The 19005-nt window shown below is 40.2% G+C and overlaps 1 protein-coding gene across 4 annotated transcripts in view; it reads left to right on the top strand.

Moving 5' to 3' along the window:
* Window positions 1-19005, top strand: part of FAM198B (family with sequence similarity 198 member B) — a 97010-nt gene that overhangs the window by 44088 nt on the left and 33917 nt on the right. For all 4 annotated transcript variants that reach the window (XM_013978683.2, XM_005666658.3, XM_003482392.4 and 1 more), the window contains exon 3: window positions 15025-15239. In XM_013978683.2, coding sequence (XP_013834137.1) covers window positions 15025-15239 — 215 coding nt within the window. The remainder of the gene's footprint in view (window positions 1-15024; window positions 15240-19005) is intronic.

Below are 19005 nucleotides of genomic sequence, written 5' to 3'. Positions count from 1 at the left end.
CATAAATAATCATTTGTATATAAATATGACCAAACCTATTAGTACATTTTCTGCCAAACTGTCCTTGGGAAAATCATCAGTCATGACGAAGGTTACCAAATATTATGTGGTGCTGATACATTTAGATAATTTTTAACAAAATATTTTGAACTACTTATCTCAGACAAGACAAAGCAGACTATGTCCATGTGAAAGTCAAGAGCAGAAGAGCCCAGCACCCCTGTGATCTTCCATTTAGCAGCTTGGCCAAGCTTCCCAGCAATCTGCATGGAGATGGGAATGAATCCTGAGGGCTACCATTTTGGTAGCATTTAAGCATCGTGCTATTTTTCATGCCCAGCATGGAAGATGCATTATGTGTGCTTTATTTTTAGGATGTTGCTTCATTGCCACAGAGCTGTCAGACTGAATTAAGGTAGCCTCGTTCCAGGAATTCTGTATGTGAAGGCTGCTTGGATGACAAACTGCAGGCACCCCACCAACTTTCATTTAGATTCGTTGTAGATCCCCAGTTGCTTACTGCTTTCTGACTTGCACTGCCTCATCTTATCATAAAGTAGGAGACATCCAGGGTGTATTTTCCACTCTCTTTTTGAGTACATGTGAGTAGTGCTGTCAGTTGGAGGTGTGACTGCCAGAGCAGGGGGACGGCAACTGTACATTTCATGTTGTCCAAGGCTCTCAGGTAAGGATAGAGAGGAAGTTATGAGAATAACCCAGATACCCCCACAATTTGGAAGCACTTTTACCTCAAAACCCTAGAAATCTTGGACATGGGTGCCAACTTTCTTAAAATATCTATTCAGGAGCATAAGAGTCATGTCTTATTTCTGCAAATCTGTATTGAAACCTCATTGTGTTCTTTATCAGAAAAGCCCCAGGGATATTTCTTTAACAGTCACATTGAGCTGGTCAGCTTAATACTTTCACTTTCATTTATTACTGCACAAAAATTTACTGAGTGTGGGCTCCAAGTGGTGCTAGGCTCTGCTGCCCAATTGTTTGTTCATTACCTACCTTCCTCAGCAAGGTGGAGGAACTGGGAAACCCTCTCTGCTGTGCCTCTGGGCCATGTCCCCTGATCTCCTGTGAGGCTGGAAGAGAATGGACAGTATGTGGCAGTTGCCATGGTGCTCACGGCCTAAAAATGCTTGTTCCTCCATTCCATACAATCTATTCCCTTCTACAGCATCCTATTTATCTTTTCTTCTTTTGAGAAATATTTATTGAGCATTTGCTGTATGTAAGCCACTCTTGTAGTCATTGGCAACTATGTCAGTAGACAAAACAGTCAAGAATCCTGTCTTCATGGAGCCAGACTACACAAAAGCTCTGTGGCCTGGGAGGGGATCTTCCTATGGCCACTGATTTCAAATTTCTCAGCACCAGCCTGAGCCCAAGGTTATGACGTTTTCATTAGACCTGCTCTGCTGGAGTCTCTCAGTTGGTTTGAGGACCACACAGAAGCTGACCTCAGTTAATGGGCAAATATTGACATTTGGGTTGAATTCAGTTGCATGTTAGCATTTACTTTCTGTGTGTGAGGCACTGCTCTCAACATGAGGGTGAAGCTGTCTGGTTTCTAATTTAGATAGCTTTACAGTTAAGAGTGGGGGCTGGCATTTCGGTTTGCTAGAACTTCCATCACAAATACCACAAACAGAGGGGCTTAAACAACAGGCATTTCTTTCTCACAGTTCTGGAGGCTAGAAGTCCAAGATCCAGGTGTCAGCTGGCTTGGTTTCTTCTGCAGCCTCTCTCCTTGGCCTGGCAATGGCCACCTTCTTCCTTTGTCTTAATCTGATCTTTCCTCTGTGGCTGTGTGCCCTCATGTTCCTTTGTGTGTTCAAGTTTACTTTTTTTTATCAGGACACCAGTCAGGTTGGATTTCGGCCACTCTAGGAGCCTCATTTTAACCTAGTTGCCTCTTCTAAGACCCTTTCTCCAAATTCAGTCACCTTATGAAGTGCTGGGGTTGGGGCCTCCAGGTATGAATTTTTGGGGAACACAATTCAGTTCACAGCTGACAATCATTCTTTCTTTCTTTCTTTCTTTTTTTTCTTTTTAGGGCTGCACCTACAGCATATGGAAGTTCCTAGGCTAGGGGTCAAATTGAAGCTGCAGCAGCAGCATACACCACGGCCACAGCAACACCAGATCTGAGCCATATCTACGACCTACACACCAGCTCACACCAACGTTGGATCTCTAACCCACTGAGTGAAGCCAGGGATTGAATTCACATCCTCATGGACACTGTGTTGGGTTCTTAACTCACTGAGCCACAATGGGAATTTCCATAGCCGGGTCTTGGCTCCCTGAATTTGAATCCTCGTTCTATCACTTGATAGCTATGTGTCCTACGAGAAAGAACTCCATTTCTTTCTACCTTATGTCTTCATGAGTCTAATGATAATGAGGACAGTACTTAGCCCATAGAGTTGTGAGGATTGATTTGATCCATATGAAATATCTAGAACAGTGCCCCATGTAGGAATTCTCAGTGACTACCATCTTTTATTTTCATTCAGTTTCTAAGTTGATTCAACTCTTTGCGATATGTCTACTTAGGTTCTTTTGCTTTGTTTCTCTAGACTGATGTTTACTTGAACTAGATAACCAGGCATCTTAAGTTGTTGGTTAAAGAAAGTGCTAGGAGTGGACGGTGAGGATACCAGTATATCCCATTTTGGGAGTGCTAAGAGCTTTACTTTCATCATCTCACCAAATTTCACACAGCTCCGCCTATCAGATATTCCTGGACCAATTTTTGTGAGGAAGATGAGGTTAAGAGGGTAACCTAGGTCCTCCTAAGGCCCACAGGCTGGGAGGTGGATGTGGGTTGGGAGGGCTCCTCAGCCTTGTCCTTCACACTGTCTGTATTTTCTTCCATTATCCCTTCTCATCACCTGTAGCTGCTGGGAATGTGGGTGGGGGCTCTCACATTGCAACTGGCTGCCCCCACTGCCTTTCAGTTTAATTCCTGAATGTAGCCACAGTGCCTTACTGTTCCCCTTCTCATGACAGTGATTTGGGGATGGGGGAGTGAGGCAGTGGTGTTTCCACCATCCTGTGTTCATCACTGCAGTGTCTCAGAGAATCATGGAAACCTGGGGGCAGATGGCTGAGCACCACTGGCAGGGGACGAGGGCCTGGAAACCCTTGCATGCCCTCACCTCTGTTTCCCAAGTCTCTCTAATCCTTCCAGCCCATTTAAGGTGAGGACGGTGAAATCACTGCTCAGTAGGAGGTCATACCAAATGAATGTTTATTTGGGGCCACTTGACCGTTCCTTAGAACCTATGGGCTAGAAGAAAACCGGGGAATTCTGAAAAATCCACTCACTCATTCATCAAAGGATTTGAAGACTTGCTTTGGTTCAGACATTATGTCAGGAGTTGGAGATACTGAGACGATTGGAAACAGGTCCCTGTGTTCATAGATCACCCGGCTTGGAGGGCAGGAGACAGCTAAGCAAACCTGATGTCCAAGAAGGGTGGGATGAAGACCTCAACAGAGATATTCTTAGGAATCCTTTCATTTTTTTTTTCTTTTTACAGGTGCATCTGCAGCTATGGAAGTTCCCTGGCTAGGGGTTGAATCAGAGCTGCAGCCTAGGCCTATGCCATGCCACGGCAACCCCAGATCCTTCACCTACTGAGTGAGGCCAGTGGTCAATCCCTCATCCTCACAGAAACTATGTTGGGTTCTTCAACTGCTGAGCCACAATGGGAACTCATGTTTGGGGAATTTTGCAGGAATAGAGGAAGAATTTAGCTTAGGATGTGTGTAGAAGGGGATGGGTTGGGGTATTGCAAAAAGTTTTAGAAGTGGTCCTGTCAGAACCGGTTCTTAAAAGTCACTGCAGGTGGAGTGAGAGATGGGTGGATATAGAAAGGGTGGAGAAAATAGACTTGTGAGCAACTTGTGAAGGCAGAATGTGCCTAGAAAACTGCAAATGGTTCTGAAAAAAGGAGACTGGGGGTTGGGGGGGGGTGAGTGCAGAGTGGGTGGTTTTAGGTCATGTAAGGACATAGACTTCATCCCGCCTATAGTGGGAAATCCCGCCTATAGTGGGAAATCATTGAACCAAGGAAGAGGGTGATGTAAGTGAAGCTCTGCATGGCAGCAGGGTCCCCCCTGGTCAGGACTTCATAGCCTCTTGTTCTACAGTAACTAACACTAAATGGCCCAGGACCAGGTCTCCCTGATGTGACCAGGACTTCATGGGCAAAATGTGATAGTTTGTGGAGCCTGGCAGTGACCCCATCCTTACTACCTCTGAGGTCAAAGTTGGTTCCTGTTTTTCCAAATGGAATATTAAGACAGGAAGAGTCGGAGTTTCCGTTTTCATAGCGGAAGTCCAGGGCAGACCTCGAAAGCAGAAGTTCCTGGCCATTAGTCAGAGGTTCAGGACAAAGAAGGACACTGTTTTTGAAGTGAAACTGATGGTTTGGATTGTTTGAGTCGTCTGTGATGGAGGAAGTCACAAGGACTTCACACTTGGCTAACTCTAGAGGAAACATGGAGAGTATTTCAACTCAGTCCAACCTGGAGAAGATAGAAAAACAAACATTATATGACATAACTTATATGTGGAATCTAAAAAAAGGATGCAGTTGGACATATTTGCAAAACAGAAATAGACTCACGGATTTTGGAAACAAACTTACGGGTGTTCCTGTTGTGACTTCGCATGTTATGAACCTGACTAATATCCATGAGAATGCAGGTTCGATCCCTGGCCTCACTCAGTAGGTTAAAGATCTGGTGTTGCCTTGAACTATGGTGTAGGTTGCAGATGAGACTTGGGTCTGGTGTTGCTGTGGCTGTGGCTGTGACCAGCAGCACTTATGGACAGGTGGGGGAGGGATGGACTGGGGGCTTGGTGGCATATGCACGCTGAGGTATATGGAATGGCTGGCCAGTGGGGTCTGCTATATAGCACAGGGAACTCTACTCATTATTCTGTGATAATCCATGTGGGAAAATAATCTGACAGAGAATGGAGGTGTGAGTACATATGTAACCAAATTCACTTTGTTGTGCACCATAAATTGTCACAACATTGAAAATCAACTACTTCAATAAAACTTTTAAAAATGAAAGAAAAATCAAGTTAGTGAGAAACAAGCAAGTATATAAATACATTTATTTATTTATTTAGGAAGAACTGTGTTCTAAATCGCCCAGAATTTGATTCCTAAGATAAGTCCTTATATCCAGGACTTGGCTGGCTATACAGAAGCTACACATATAAAATCTATGGAATTATGCCTTCCCCTTTTAAAATCACCAAAACCTAACATAGATTGGTTCTTTCTAATATTTGACAGTACTTTCAGAGTTTCTCTGGATCTCACACTACCCTGCCAGACCAGTTTGGAAGATGATCCTTTCATGTAAGGGGGGCTTGGTGCCTCCATCAGGGTGGCCCGAGTCCAGTGGAGACCAGAGCCACAGTCGAGAATAGAACCAACACTTGTGACTTTCTCGACCCCACCCCACATTTAGCTCCTCTTCAAGGAAGCTTCTTCTCTTTATTTACTGCCTCAGCTCTCACTACCTCACTATTCTTGGGTGTGGTTCTTCATTTCTTGGCTCTGTACTAAGAGCTCAGACTTTATTTTAATCCTTCACTTTCTCCCTTCAAAACTGTCTTCAACTGGCAGACAATTTTTTAAATTTGTTTTTCTTTGTATTAAAGCATAGTTGATTTATGGTGTTGTGTTGATTTCTGCTGTACTGCATAGTGACTCAGTCATACATATGTATATACATTCTTTTTTTTTTTTTTTTTTTTGTCTTTTTGTCTTTAGTTGTTGTTGTTCTTGTTGTTGCTATTTCTTGGGCCGCTCTCGCGGCATATGGAGGTTCCCAGGCTAGGGGTCGAATCGGAGCTGTAGCCACCGGCCTACGCCAGAGGCACAGCAACGCAGGATCCGAGCCGCGTCTGCAACCTACACCACAGCTCACGGCAACGCCGGATCGTTAACCCACTGAGCAAGGGCAGGGACCGAACCCGCAACCTCATGGTTCCTAGTCGGATGCGTTAACCACTGCGCCACGACGGGAACTCCGTATATACATTCTTTTTCTCATACTATCTTCCATTAAGGTCTATCCCAAGAGATTAGATATAGTTCCCTGTGCTGTATAGTAGGTCCTCATTGCTTATCCATTCTAAATTTAATAGTTTTCATTTACCAACCCCAATCTCCGCATCCATCCCCCTTCGCTCTTGGCAACCACAAGTCTGTTCTCCATGTCTGGGAGTCTGTTTCTGTTTTGTAGATAGGTTCACTTGTGCCCTATTTTACATTCCATATATAAGTGATATCATATAGTATTTGTCTTTCTCTTTCTGATCTACCTCACTTAGTATGAGAGTCTCTAGTTATATCCCAATTGGCAGGCATTTAATGTGATTACATGCCTGCTTGTGTGTTTATATTTAACTCCAGGCTATGTCCTGGGCCTTGCCTGGGACTGGGATCTTGCAGACCCTCCACTTCTGGTATGCCTCACTCTGAATTATTTCTATCTGAAATGCAGGAAGCAAATGGGTCCTATACTGAGAAATAATGATAAATGCATACTTTTGGAATAATCTACAATGTTTAATAGCCTTAGTAGCTTATCCTTCACATCTCCTCCCACTTGTCCACATTCACCAAGCCGAGGGATCTTACCTGCTTTTTTTTTTTTTTTTTCACTTCTGTCTGATACTTTTAATTGCCAGAGCCCTACCATGATAGGCACTGTAGAAAAATAGAGCAGATTGTACTTAAGGGATCATTGACAGCCAGACACCTGTTACCCTATCACTGGAGGTACACATATACCAACACTTGCTTTTAGCAAATGAGAGCTCTGCAAGCTGAAAGCTTTCCTTCAGTGCATTGGACAGTTAAAATGGAACGTGACAGAATTTGTCTCCCATGATGAAGATGAGCCTTTGACTAGTCTTTTTGTTTTTCTTTAATGTATTTTAGAGATATTTTTAATGAAGGGCCCTGAGCTGAATCGTTGCTTTCCTTTTTATCTTGTTTACAAGAAGTCTTGGAACTTGGCCCATGTGATAGAATAGACTTTTGATTTCAGAACACAGGATGTTTTTACTTATTTTGCTCAGTCATAGATGCAGATAGACACTGAAAAATTCCACCCAACATGCTTGGTGTTCACCTGTAGTTCAGCAAATCCAGTCAACCACCGTTCAATGTGAAGGCACTTAATACCTCTAGAGTGGCTTGTGCATAGCATTCATTCTTAGTGAGTTTTCATGTTCATCTTCCTAAAAATAATGTCTTTTTTTGTGCTTTTGAATAAAGGATGACCTGGGAGAACATAAAAATTCAGGGGAAATGTTCAGATTTTGGAAAAAAAGTTTTACTGGTCAGTCTCATTTTTTAAAAAAGACAGCTGTATAACCTTTAATTCACATGAACACCTGCATAGCTTTTAAAGCCCACTCCCTCCCCACTCTGACAGTTAGAATTTTATCTCTTCATGGATAAGCTTTCTCTAGAGTAGACAGCACTCCATCATTTTGACAAACCCAAATGCAAAGGATGAATACTCCCCATCTCTGAAACACTTCAGGTAAGTTGCTTTAACCAGTTCCCTGCTTTCAGAGGCTATTTTTCTGTCATCCTTTCAGATCCATCAAAGTTCATTTAATTCTGTTACCAGCTATATTTTATACAAAGTGGAGTTCTCCTCATAGTGGTTACTCACAGCTCTGAGATATGGAGCTGTCCTGGCTGCTGTTATTACCTCAAGGGAACAGGCACAGATACTTGGCAAGAAGGGCTGCTCGCTGGAAAGAAGAACAACCAACCTCGTCCAGTCTCAGAACTGCCACCCCTGCAGGGACTGACGCCGGGCAGGGCAGGACATTTTGCTGAGGGGAGATGGGTGTGGAGAAAAACAGAGGCTAGTAACTGAAAACCAGTTATTCCTATCCACTGAAAGAGCCCTTTGGCAATTTGAGAACATTTTTTAAAGTAAATGGAAAATGTATCATTCAAAAAAATAATGCAAGATTTAAAGGAGAGAAATGGTAAATGAAATGCAGTGTACTCAGAGGCTAGGTCAGGTGTTGATTCACTGTGGTCCGTGGGTGAAAGATGGCCCATGGCCCGTTTCTTGTGTTCTCTGAGCTACTGGTGGTTTCTACAAATTAAAAAAAAGTCAAAGAAGCTCCCATGTGGTTCAGCATGTTATTGATCTGGCATTGCTGCAGCTGTGGTGCAGGTTGAAACTGTGGCGTGGGTCTGATCCCTGGCCAAGGAACTTCCATATGCTGTGGGTGTGGACAAAAATGTTTTTTTTTTTTAAAAGTCAAAAGAAGAATAATATTACTATGACATTTAAAAACTATATAAATGTAATTTCAGTATCTATAATGAAATTTTATTGGAATGTAGTTAGTACCATTTGTTTAAATATTGTTTTGATTGTTTTTGTATCGCAGTAGAGTTGAGTACTTGCTAGTTGACATTGTATGACATTATATAGAGCCTAGAATACTTTCTATCTGCTTGAAAAAATTTGCTGACTGCTATGCTAGATTACTGCTTCACACCTAAAGTGAGGTTGTTTTTTAATTTATTTATTTCTATTGAAGTATAGTTGGTTTACAATATTTCAGATGTACAACAAAATGACTCAGATATATATACACACACACATATATTCTTTTTCAGTTTCTTTTCCATTACAGATTATTGTAAGATATCGAATATCATTCCCTTTCCTATGCAGTAGGACCTTATTTTATATATAGTAGTATGTATCTCTTCTTAACCCCAAACTCCTAATTTATCTCTCCCTCCTAAAGTGATACTACTTAAAAATATTTAATTATAAGAGAAATGTTCATGATGTAACACTTAGTGAAACAATTATGACAAATTGTATAGATGACTCCAAATAATTTATTTTCCTTGCATAATTTTTGCTTCTTTCCCCTGTTGGAAATATAAATTTCATTAAAACTAATCAAAACAAACAAACAAAAAGGAACCCCCCCCAAACAAACAACCAAAAACCTGGCAAATATGTATGTATGCATGCTTTAGGTCTAGAACAGTGCTTGAGATATAGTAGATGGTCAATAAACAAAGGTTAGTGAAAGACTGATGAATTATGTGATTGTGTAATGCTTGAACATAGTAGTCATAGCAAAACCTTTCTGGAATATGCCTATATGTTAGGCACAAGTCTGAGAACTTTACATGTATGATTTCATTTAACTCCAATAAAATTTGCTTCAGAAGGTACTGTATTGCCTACATTTTACAGGGCATGAAAGGGAGGTTTGAAGAGGTTATAGAACTCATCTAACATGACAAAGCTAAGAAGTAAAGTGACCAAAATTCAAAAAGTCTGCTGGATTCCAGAGTCTGGGCTCTAACAATACTTTATACTCCTTACACTTCTAAAAACAATTTACTTTTTCAGGTGAGGCAGAAAGGAATGGGAAAATACCAGATGTAAATATATAATTATCAGGGTAGAAGACTGTATAGGCCATACATTTTTCATGTTTATGTTCAGTCTTTCCTTTTTTTGTATTGACATATAGTTGACTATAATATTTTATTAGTTTCAGGTGTACAAGATAGTGATTCAATATTTCTGTGGTTTTATACTCCATTTAAAGTTATTACAAATTATGGCCATATTTTCCCATTCTGTATAAGACATCTTTGTTGTTTCTTTATTTTATTTTACTTTATTTATTTATTTATTTTGCTTTTAGGGCCACATCCACAGCATATGGAAGTTCCCAGGCTAGGGGCCAAATCTGAGCTGTAGCTGCCAGCATACAACACAGCCACAGCAATGTGTGATGTGAGTCACATATGTGACCCACATCACAGCTCACAGCAATGCCAAATCCTTAACCCACTGAGCAAGGCCAGAGATCAAACCCATATCCTCATGGATACTAGTCAGTTTCATTTCAGCTGAGCCACAATGGGAACTCCTATTTGTTTATTTTATACATAGTAATTTGTGGCTATTAATCCCCTACCTCTATCTCACCCCTCCCTGTTTCACTTTACTCTCTCCACTGATAATCACTGGTTTGTTCTCTATATCTGTGTGTTGTTTCTGTTTTGTTATATACATTGTTTTGTTTTATTTTTTAGATTACACATATATGTGATAACATAGCATATTTGTCTTTTTCTGTCTGGCTTATTTCATTAAACATAATATTCTCTAGGTCCATCCATGTTGCTACGACAACATGAATGAATTTCATTCATTTTGATGGCTTAGTAATATTCCATTGTATATACATACCACATTTTCCTTATCCATTCATCTGCTGATGGATATTTAGGTTATTTCCATATCTTGGTGATTGTAAATAATGCTGTTGTGAACATTGGGGTGCATATACCTTTTCAAACTAGTGTTTTTGTTTTCTCTGGATATATACCGAGTAGTGTAGTTGCTGGATATTTTTAGTTGCTTTTTTTTTTTTTTGTCTTTTTGCTGTTTCTTGGGCCACTCCCGTGGCACATGGAGGTTCCCAGGCTAGGGGTCGAATCAGAGCTGTAGCCACCGGTCTACACCAGAGCCACAGCAACGCGGGATCCGAGCCACATCTGCAACCTACACCACAGCTCATGGCAACGCCAGATCCTTAACCCACTGAGCAAGGGCAGGGATGGAACCTGCAACCTCATGGTTCCTAGTCAGGTTCATTAACCACTGAGCCATGATGGGAACTCCTATTTTTAGTTTTTTGAGGACCTTCATACTTACGGTGCTTTTGATTTGCCTTTCCTGGTGGTTAGCAATATTGAACATTTTTTCATGTGCCTGCTGACCATCTGTAGATCTTCTTTGGAAAATAGTCTGTTCAGGTCTCCTGCCAACTTTTTAATTGGATTTGTTTTTTTGATGTTGAGTTGTATGAGCAGTTTATATATTGCAGATATTAACCCCTTATTGGCCATATCATTTACAAATATTTTCTCCTTTTCAGTAAGATGTCTTTTTTGTTTTTTTTTGTCTTTGTTGTTTCTTTTCTTTTTAGGGCCACACTTGCAGCATATGGAGATTCCCAGGCTAGGGGTCAAATCGGAGCTGCAGCTGCTGGCCTTAGCCACAACCACAGCAATGCCAGATCTGAGCCTTGTCTGTAACCTACACCACAGCTCATGGCAATGCCAGATCCTTAACCCACCGAGCGAGGCCAGGGATTGAACCCACAACCTCATGGTTCCTAATTGGATTCATTTCTGCTGTACCACAATAGGAACTCCTCTTTTTGTTTTGTTGATGGTTTTCTTTCCCACATAAAAGCTTTTAAGTTTAATTAGGTCCCATTTGTTTATTTTTGCTTTTAGTTCTTTTGTCTTAAGAGCCAGATCCAAAAAATATTGCTATGATTTGTGTCAAAGAGTGTTCTGCCTATGTTCACTTTTCAGAGTTTTATGGTTTCAGGTCCTACAGTTAGGTCTTTAATTTGTTTTGAGTTTAGTTTTGTATATGGTGTTAGAGAGTGTTCTAATTTCATTCTTTTACATGTACCTGTCCTGCTTTCTCCACTTATTGGAGAAACTGTCTTTTCTCCATTGTATATTCTTGCCTTCTTTGTCATAGATTAATTTATCATAAGTGTGTGGGTTTATTTCTGGGCTTTCTATTCTGTTCCATTGATATATGTGCCTGTTTTTGTGCCAGTACCATGTAGTTTTGATCACTGTAGCTTTGTAGGATAATTTGAAGTCAGGGACTGTGATTCCTCCAGCTTTATTCTTTTTTTCTCAAGATTGTTTTGGTAATTCAGGGTCTTTTGTGGTTTAATATACATTTTATGATTATTTGTTCTGGTTCTATGAAAACTGTCATGGGTATTTGATAGGAATTTCATTAAATTTTTAGATGCTTTTGGGTAGTATGGCCACTTTAACAATATTAATTCTTCCAGCCCTAAAGCATAGGATATCTTCCCATTTCTTTGCATAATTTTAAAATTCCTTTATCAGTATTCTATAGTTTTCTGTATATAGGTCTCTTACCTCCTTGGTTAAGTTTATTCATAGGTATTTTATTCTTTTGATATGACTTTAAATGGGATTATTTCCTTAATTTCTCTTTCCAAGAGTTCATTATCAGTGTATAGAAAAGCAACAGATATCTGTATGTTAATCTTGTATCCTGCATCTTTATTGAATTTATTTATTAGTTCCTATAGATTTTTTTTTTGAGATGTTAGGATTTCCTATGTATAGTATCATGTCATCTTTTAGCTATACATTTTAATATTTTTTTCACATTTCCTAAAATGAGTAGATTTACTTTATATTACTTTTGAAATATGAGACAAATGTTTCTAAAGGGAAGGAGAAACAGCTCAAAGTTTATTAACCTTTCAACTGTTATGAGCATCGTTTCCTTGTTTCTCTGAGGGCCTTATGTGAATTGCTGGTCTGTTTGTCTTGTGCATTGATTGTGTTGTTGAAGTTCAGTGTTAGGCTTAACTCCCTTTGAATACTTCCCAGCCCTGAGAATGCAAAGTGCTATCCATGTATCACCTTATTCTAAAGACATTGACCAACAGAGCCTCTTGATGTTGATCTTTAAAATTACCCAAGTCTTTGAAAGTTGTGCTATGTATTCTACATGTATTTGGTTACACTGATTTATATATATAAGTCTCCGACTGCATGGTGAACTGCTTTTACCTGGAATTTATTATTATTATTTTTAATTGGCATAGTACTTGGAGAATATACATTTAAAATTACATTTATCTCATATCTAAGAATATAATTAGGTTCCACCAGCCCCAAATCATTTAGTCAAGTAAAAGGAAATAAAAAGGAAAGATATAAGAATTTAGTTCTTGAATTATGGTTCATGTTTCTCTGTTTTTCTCTTAATTGTGCACCAATGACTACAGCCTGTTCTCCACAATCTAAAGGACTTTGTATATGGCCTGGTCTAAATTGCAAGGTCAAAAGGAGAAAGATTTTTCTTTTGGACAAAACTGGAATGTAGATAATTAGAATGATTAAGTGAATGCTATTAAAATTATTGTGGTCAGAGTTCCCATTGTGGCTCAGCAGTAAAGAACCCGACTAGCATCCATGAGGAATCTGGTTTTATCCCTGGCTTTGCTCAGTGGGTTAAGGATCCAGCATTGCCATGAGCTGTGGTGTAGGTCACAGACGTGGCTCACATCTGGTTTTCTTTGGCTGTGGCTGTGGCATAGGCCAGCAGCTACAGCTCGGATTCGACCCCTAGCCTGGGAACTTCCATATGCTGCTGGTGCAGCCCTAAAAAGACAACGAAAAAATTATTGTGGTCACTATAACACCATATTCAAGAATGGTTGGAGAGGGAGTTCCCTTTGTGGCTCAGTGGGTTATGAACCTGACTAATATCCATGAGGATGTGGATTTGATCCCTGGCGCCTGACTCAGTGGGTTAAGGATTCATCATTGCTGTAAGCTGTGGTATAGGTTGCTGACTTGCCTTGGATCCTGTGCTTCTGTGGCCGTGGCATAGGCCAGCAGCTGCAGCTCTGATTTGAATCCTAGCTTTGGAACTTCCATATGTCACAGATGTGGCCCTAAAAAAGCCAAAAGGAGAAAAAGAATGGCTGGAGGTGACTTCCCTGTATTAAAGACCAGAGGTAAAACATCTCCACACAGGTAAACAGGCAAGGTAGGAAAATAAAGGCCTTAACATAAAACAATTATAGATTGAGAACCTCTCAGATTACTTAAAAGAGCTTTAAAAATCCCTGTGATATGTCTTGATATTCTAGCCATAATTTCAGAGTCTTCTTTTGTCCAGTAAAATGGGCTTTTGTAGATCTTTGTGAACTTTATTGTTGTTAGTGTTTCCAAGAGATAACTCTGATTTTTAAGTTACAAGCAAACTGCTTATTTATTTATTTATTTTTTTTAGGGCATCACCTGTGGCATATGCAGGTTCCCAGGCTAGGGGTCCAATCAGAGCTGTAGCCGCCAGCCTATGCCACAGCCACAGCAATGCAGGATCCGAGCCACGCACCTCTGCAATCTACACCACAGTTCATGGCAACTTGGGATCCTTAACCCACTGAGCAAGGCCAGGGATTGAACCCTCAACTTTATGGTTCCTAGTCAAATTCATTTCTGTTGCGCCACAATAGGGACTCTGAGCAAAGCTGCTTTAGGTCACCTCTCAATGACTTTATTTGGCAAACCTGGGGGCTTGAGAGGGATGCTTTTGATTTTAAGCTTGAAGTGTCATTTAACGCACAGTTTACCCGTGACATTTCTAAATTACCAAGAATGAGACCAAGACATTCAAGCGACAGATTTTTTTTTTTTTTGAAAAACTACCTATGCACAGGCAGTTGAAGAAATGACATTTGCTTAAATACACTTTGCGAGGTTTTATGTGAATAAATGATCCATCACCTGGAGTGCTGTTGTTTCTATCAGAAAAGGAAAAAAAGCTCTTGCTTCTTTTTTTTTTCTTTGGAAATTATAGTGACTGGTGTGAACCATACAATTTCACTTTTAAATTTGTGACTTCTAAAAATTCTTTTTCTTCCTGACATCATAATGCGGCCTCAGAAAATCAGACAGTTGTTATTACAAATAGAAAGCAGCTCTACTCAGACACTGAATAGACAATTATAAATGTCTGGATTCTTTCCTTTTCATGGTGTCTGCTTTTAGATGTAGAATAAAACCACATTAACCCGAGGACGTTTTTATTGGTGGTTAGTGGCCTATTCCTGCCACATCTATGAGGAATCTTGCTGAAAAATAAAACAACTTTTCTTTCCTTGCCTAACAATAACTTTACATTTTATAAGACCTCTACCAGGAAGCATAACTGAGGTATAAACATATTAAATATTCAGAAGGCAAAGCAACCACAAATGACCTGTAATCAAACACGTGACAGGTGAGAGTATAAAGCTGTGGGGGAATGAATGTGCACGTGATGATCAGTAGGATGCTAAGAGTGTGTATGTTTTGGATTCTATAGATGGCCGCCCACGACCTGTCATTCTTTGGGACTCATCTTTATCTCCGACAAGTAACGAGACCCACTCTTCTGTTAAGCTCACCTGGGGAACTTATCAGCAGCTGCTGAAACAGAAGTGCTGGCAGAATGGCCGAGTACCCAAACCAGAATGGGGCTGTACTGAGATACATCACCACGAGTGGTCCAAGATGGCCCTCTTTGATTTTTTGTTGCAGGTAAGTTTATTCAGTCAGGTAAGTGGTTATCCAAGACTGACACTATGTTCTAGAAGTCTGACACTAAGGACTTTTCTGCGCTTGATTTTTTATGAATCTGGAGTTGAAGTTCTATGTGGCAAGCATGGTACCACATCACGAGGTGTTATATCCTTTGGGAAATATTCAGAAGTGTCTCTCAGCCCTTTTACTGGTTTCTGAATAAGTACTTTACTCCTGCAATAGTCATATCCATCATAGATACAAATTATTGAGATAACCCATCAGTGGTTCTTCAAGGTGCATGGTCTTACCCCACTTGGGAGGTAAGTAAACTGAAGTTTAGTGAGATTAAGTAACTCACCCATGTTCTCACAATTAGTCAAAGCTGAGGCTGGGATTCTGGGGACTCGTTCATAGTTTGTCTTTTTTCTCTCATTCTACACCATTTCAATGGTCACTTAGTCATGTAACTTAAAGCCACCATTTTCCCTGTTTCCTTTCCAGTAATATTTTGCAAACATTTCATTAAAATAAGACATTAGAGGGAATTCCTGTCATGGCTCAGTGGTAACGAATCCAACTAGTGTTCATGAAGATGCAGGTTCAATCTCTGGCCTTGCTTAGTGGGTTAAGGATCTGGCATTGCTATGAGCTGTAGTCTAGGTAGTAGACGTGGCTTGGATACTGTGTTGCTGTGGCTGTGGCATGGACTGGCAGCTGCAGCTCCAATTCAACCCCTAGCCTGGGAGCTTCCATATGCCTCAGCTCAGATGCCTAAAAACCAACCCCCCCCCAAAAAAAAAAACCCAAAAAAACCCCAAATGATTAGACATTGGAGAATAATAAATATGTCTCTCTGCATAGCTCAGTGATTTGGTGTTTTATAGGTATCTTATAACTCTTATTTCCTTCTGCTTTTTATTTTTACTTTTTCTTTTTGTGGCTAGTTCCTAGTTGTGGCAACATCGGATCCTTTAAACCACTGTGCTAGGCCAGGGATTGAACTCTCACCTCCAGCAACCCCCCAAGCCACTCTGTTGTAACCTACTGCACCATGACAGAACTCCACAACCCTCATTTCTTTCTGATAAAGATCTCATGACTCTCCCTACCGGCTTCTTCCAATGACTGCTTTTCCCCTCCTCTGTTTTAGAAAAACTGGTTTTCTGTTGTTGTATTATTAATTAGTATTTTGTGGCAATTTAGGACTGCCTTAAGACGTCTGTAAAACAATCTCCTTTTGTTAATTCTCGTGTGTGTGTGTGTGTGTGTGTGTGTGTGCGTGTGTGTGTGTGTGTGTGTGATTTTAGCAAGAAGCTAGAGAGGGAAAATGTAGGAAGAAAGCAAGTTTAGTGGAGAGTCCCAGTGCAGGGCTTTAGGAACTTTCCTGGAAGACACTGTGATCTCTGGTGTCCATGTCATCTGTGGGAATTCAGCCTGAGAGTAAGTCACTTGGTTTAGCAAGGAGGCAGTTAAGAGTCACTGAACACTAATGAGAGTGCAGCAGTGAGGCTCAGGTTGGTTTTAAGCTTTGTATAATCTTATTATTCCATTTAATTAATACACCACCCCTGTTAGGTAGGCACACTCTCTCTGTTTTACAGGTGGGAAACTAAGGCAGAAAGAGGTTATTATCAAGAACTATGAAGAGTCAGGTCTCACCCTGCTTGCAAACTAACAAGTAAGCCAGCCACAGGTTCATATATGGTAGCAGAAGTCAAAACACTCCAAGACAAATGACTTCATGTTCCTCTGCTCCAAGAGTTCCATTGTGATGATAGGGAATGGCCCCTGTGAATTCTGCACACAGTGGGTTTTTGTACCTTCTGAGGAACTCTAAGTTTAAGAAACCCCTAATCTTCTAAGAGGCTGCCAGCAAAGCTTCCCAGGATTTACCCCAAAAGGAGACATTATCTTTATCATTTTGGTCAAAAAAGAAATCTGTCTTCCACCCCAGAGGGAGACACTCTTTGTCTCTTCCAAGGCTGTTTTGCTCTACTGACATCCTTTAAAAGATAGTGCAGAGAAAAACTTGATATAAGATGGCAGAAATGCCATGGAGAATCTTTTCTTAACAGCCACCTCTCCTGTTCGGTGTAGCCTAGCTAGTAAGTTCTGAAATAGAGATGTGAGCAAGTTAGGCTACCTGTAGATTCCGTATTTTTAACTATTATTGTAGAATAACTACCAGGTTATCCTCATTTTAATGAAAGAAGCTGGTGTGATAAAATGTAGTAGCAATAAAATGGGGAATGAATGAAGATAGTTGGGGTAAGTAGATAAAGGTATTCACTGTGGGGGGTGGTCCACATAGATGTTGATATTTCTGAGGATGATGAGATCCATGAACCTGGTGGTAAAGTCTATGAGAAGGAGAAGACTTGAGGTTTCTAGATGATTACAGAAGAGCTTACCTGTAATGAATAGACTGAAGACCCTTTTAGAAGTTGTCTCTGGTTACATTTGTTTTAAATTTGGAAACTTCAACTAAATGGCAACTTACCATCTGCATTTATCATTCTCCTTTCTGTTGAGGGAAGTGTCAACTATCCTTCAACCAATGAAAATGTATTTGTGTGATATCTACTGTGACTTATGCTGTAGAAAACAACCACAGAGGTACAAAGTAGTATAAGATGGTTTTCTCACTGCCCCTCCCAAGTTTCATTTTTAAAGCATGCTTTAGTTAGAAAAATATAGTGCATAAAACAAAAAGATAGATCCATGTAAGAATTGCTGGCTGAAATAATGTACATTCTTATTGTTATGAGGTTGAAAAAAGAACATTTTGCTATAAACGAGATAGCTTCAGGAGAGAGTTTGAGTAGGATCGTGTGCTGGAAATGAAAAAGCTAATAGGGAAAATGTGAGAAAGAACATGGGATGGCAATGTTCATATGATATCTAGGGCATTCTAAATAAAGGCACACATCAGAGAGAATTTGAGTTCAGTTTTAGACCGTTATAGTAAGTGAATATTGCAATAAAGTGAGTCACATGAATTTTTAGGTCTCCCAGTGCATGTAAAAGTTATTTTTATGGTATACTATAATCTCTTAAGGTTGCAATAGTATTATGTCTAAAAAATATATCAATGTACTCACCTTAAATAAAAAGTAATGCTGTTGGGAAATGGCCTGAATAGACTTGCTGGAGGCAGGGTTGCCACAGTTACCAAATGCAGGCCCTGGTGCCTGACTCACTGTGAGGCCAAACAAAACTGAAACATTGGAGTTTGGAGCAGGGAAAGGTTTATTTGTGGGGTCATGCAAGGAGACCAATGGATGGTGCCTCCAAACCCCAAATTCTCCAAATGATTTCAGCAAAGCATTTTAAAAAGCAAGGTGAGGGACAAGTGTGGTTTGTTGTTGCAAACTTCTTGGTATCAGAATCCTTTGTTCTTGCAGCTGTCTGTGTAGATTCTCCTCACCCTCCAACAAGACAAATATTATTTTCTGTTTTGTAACTTTTTATATCTATATGAATGGAAAAGGGTTACACTTTTAGAGGTCAGAGCCTTGGAGATGGGCTGTCCTGTATATTTCAGGCTATAGACAACATTCTTAACTGGGCATAGGCAGCATAATCAGAAGCAAAGGCAATAGAATACAAATGTTACAGTAAAAGAGACAGATCTAAAATGTAGTCAGATTTGTTTTTCCCTATTACAAAACCAACTTGTGAAAAACACACTACCTGGGAAGTGCAGAAAAAAGATGTGTTCCTGAGTACCATTTGTCTGAAGCAGTTATTTAGGAGAATAGTGACACTCCCTGCTGATAAG

This window comes from Sus scrofa, chromosome 8 (assembly GCF_000003025.6).
Source record: "Sus scrofa isolate TJ Tabasco breed Duroc chromosome 8, Sscrofa11.1, whole genome shotgun sequence".
In the NCBI taxonomy this organism is placed as follows: Eukaryota; Metazoa; Chordata; class Mammalia; order Artiodactyla; family Suidae; genus Sus; species Sus scrofa.
The sequence above is the reverse complement of the archived record's forward strand: the minus strand, read 5'-3'. Positions and strand labels throughout refer to the sequence as shown.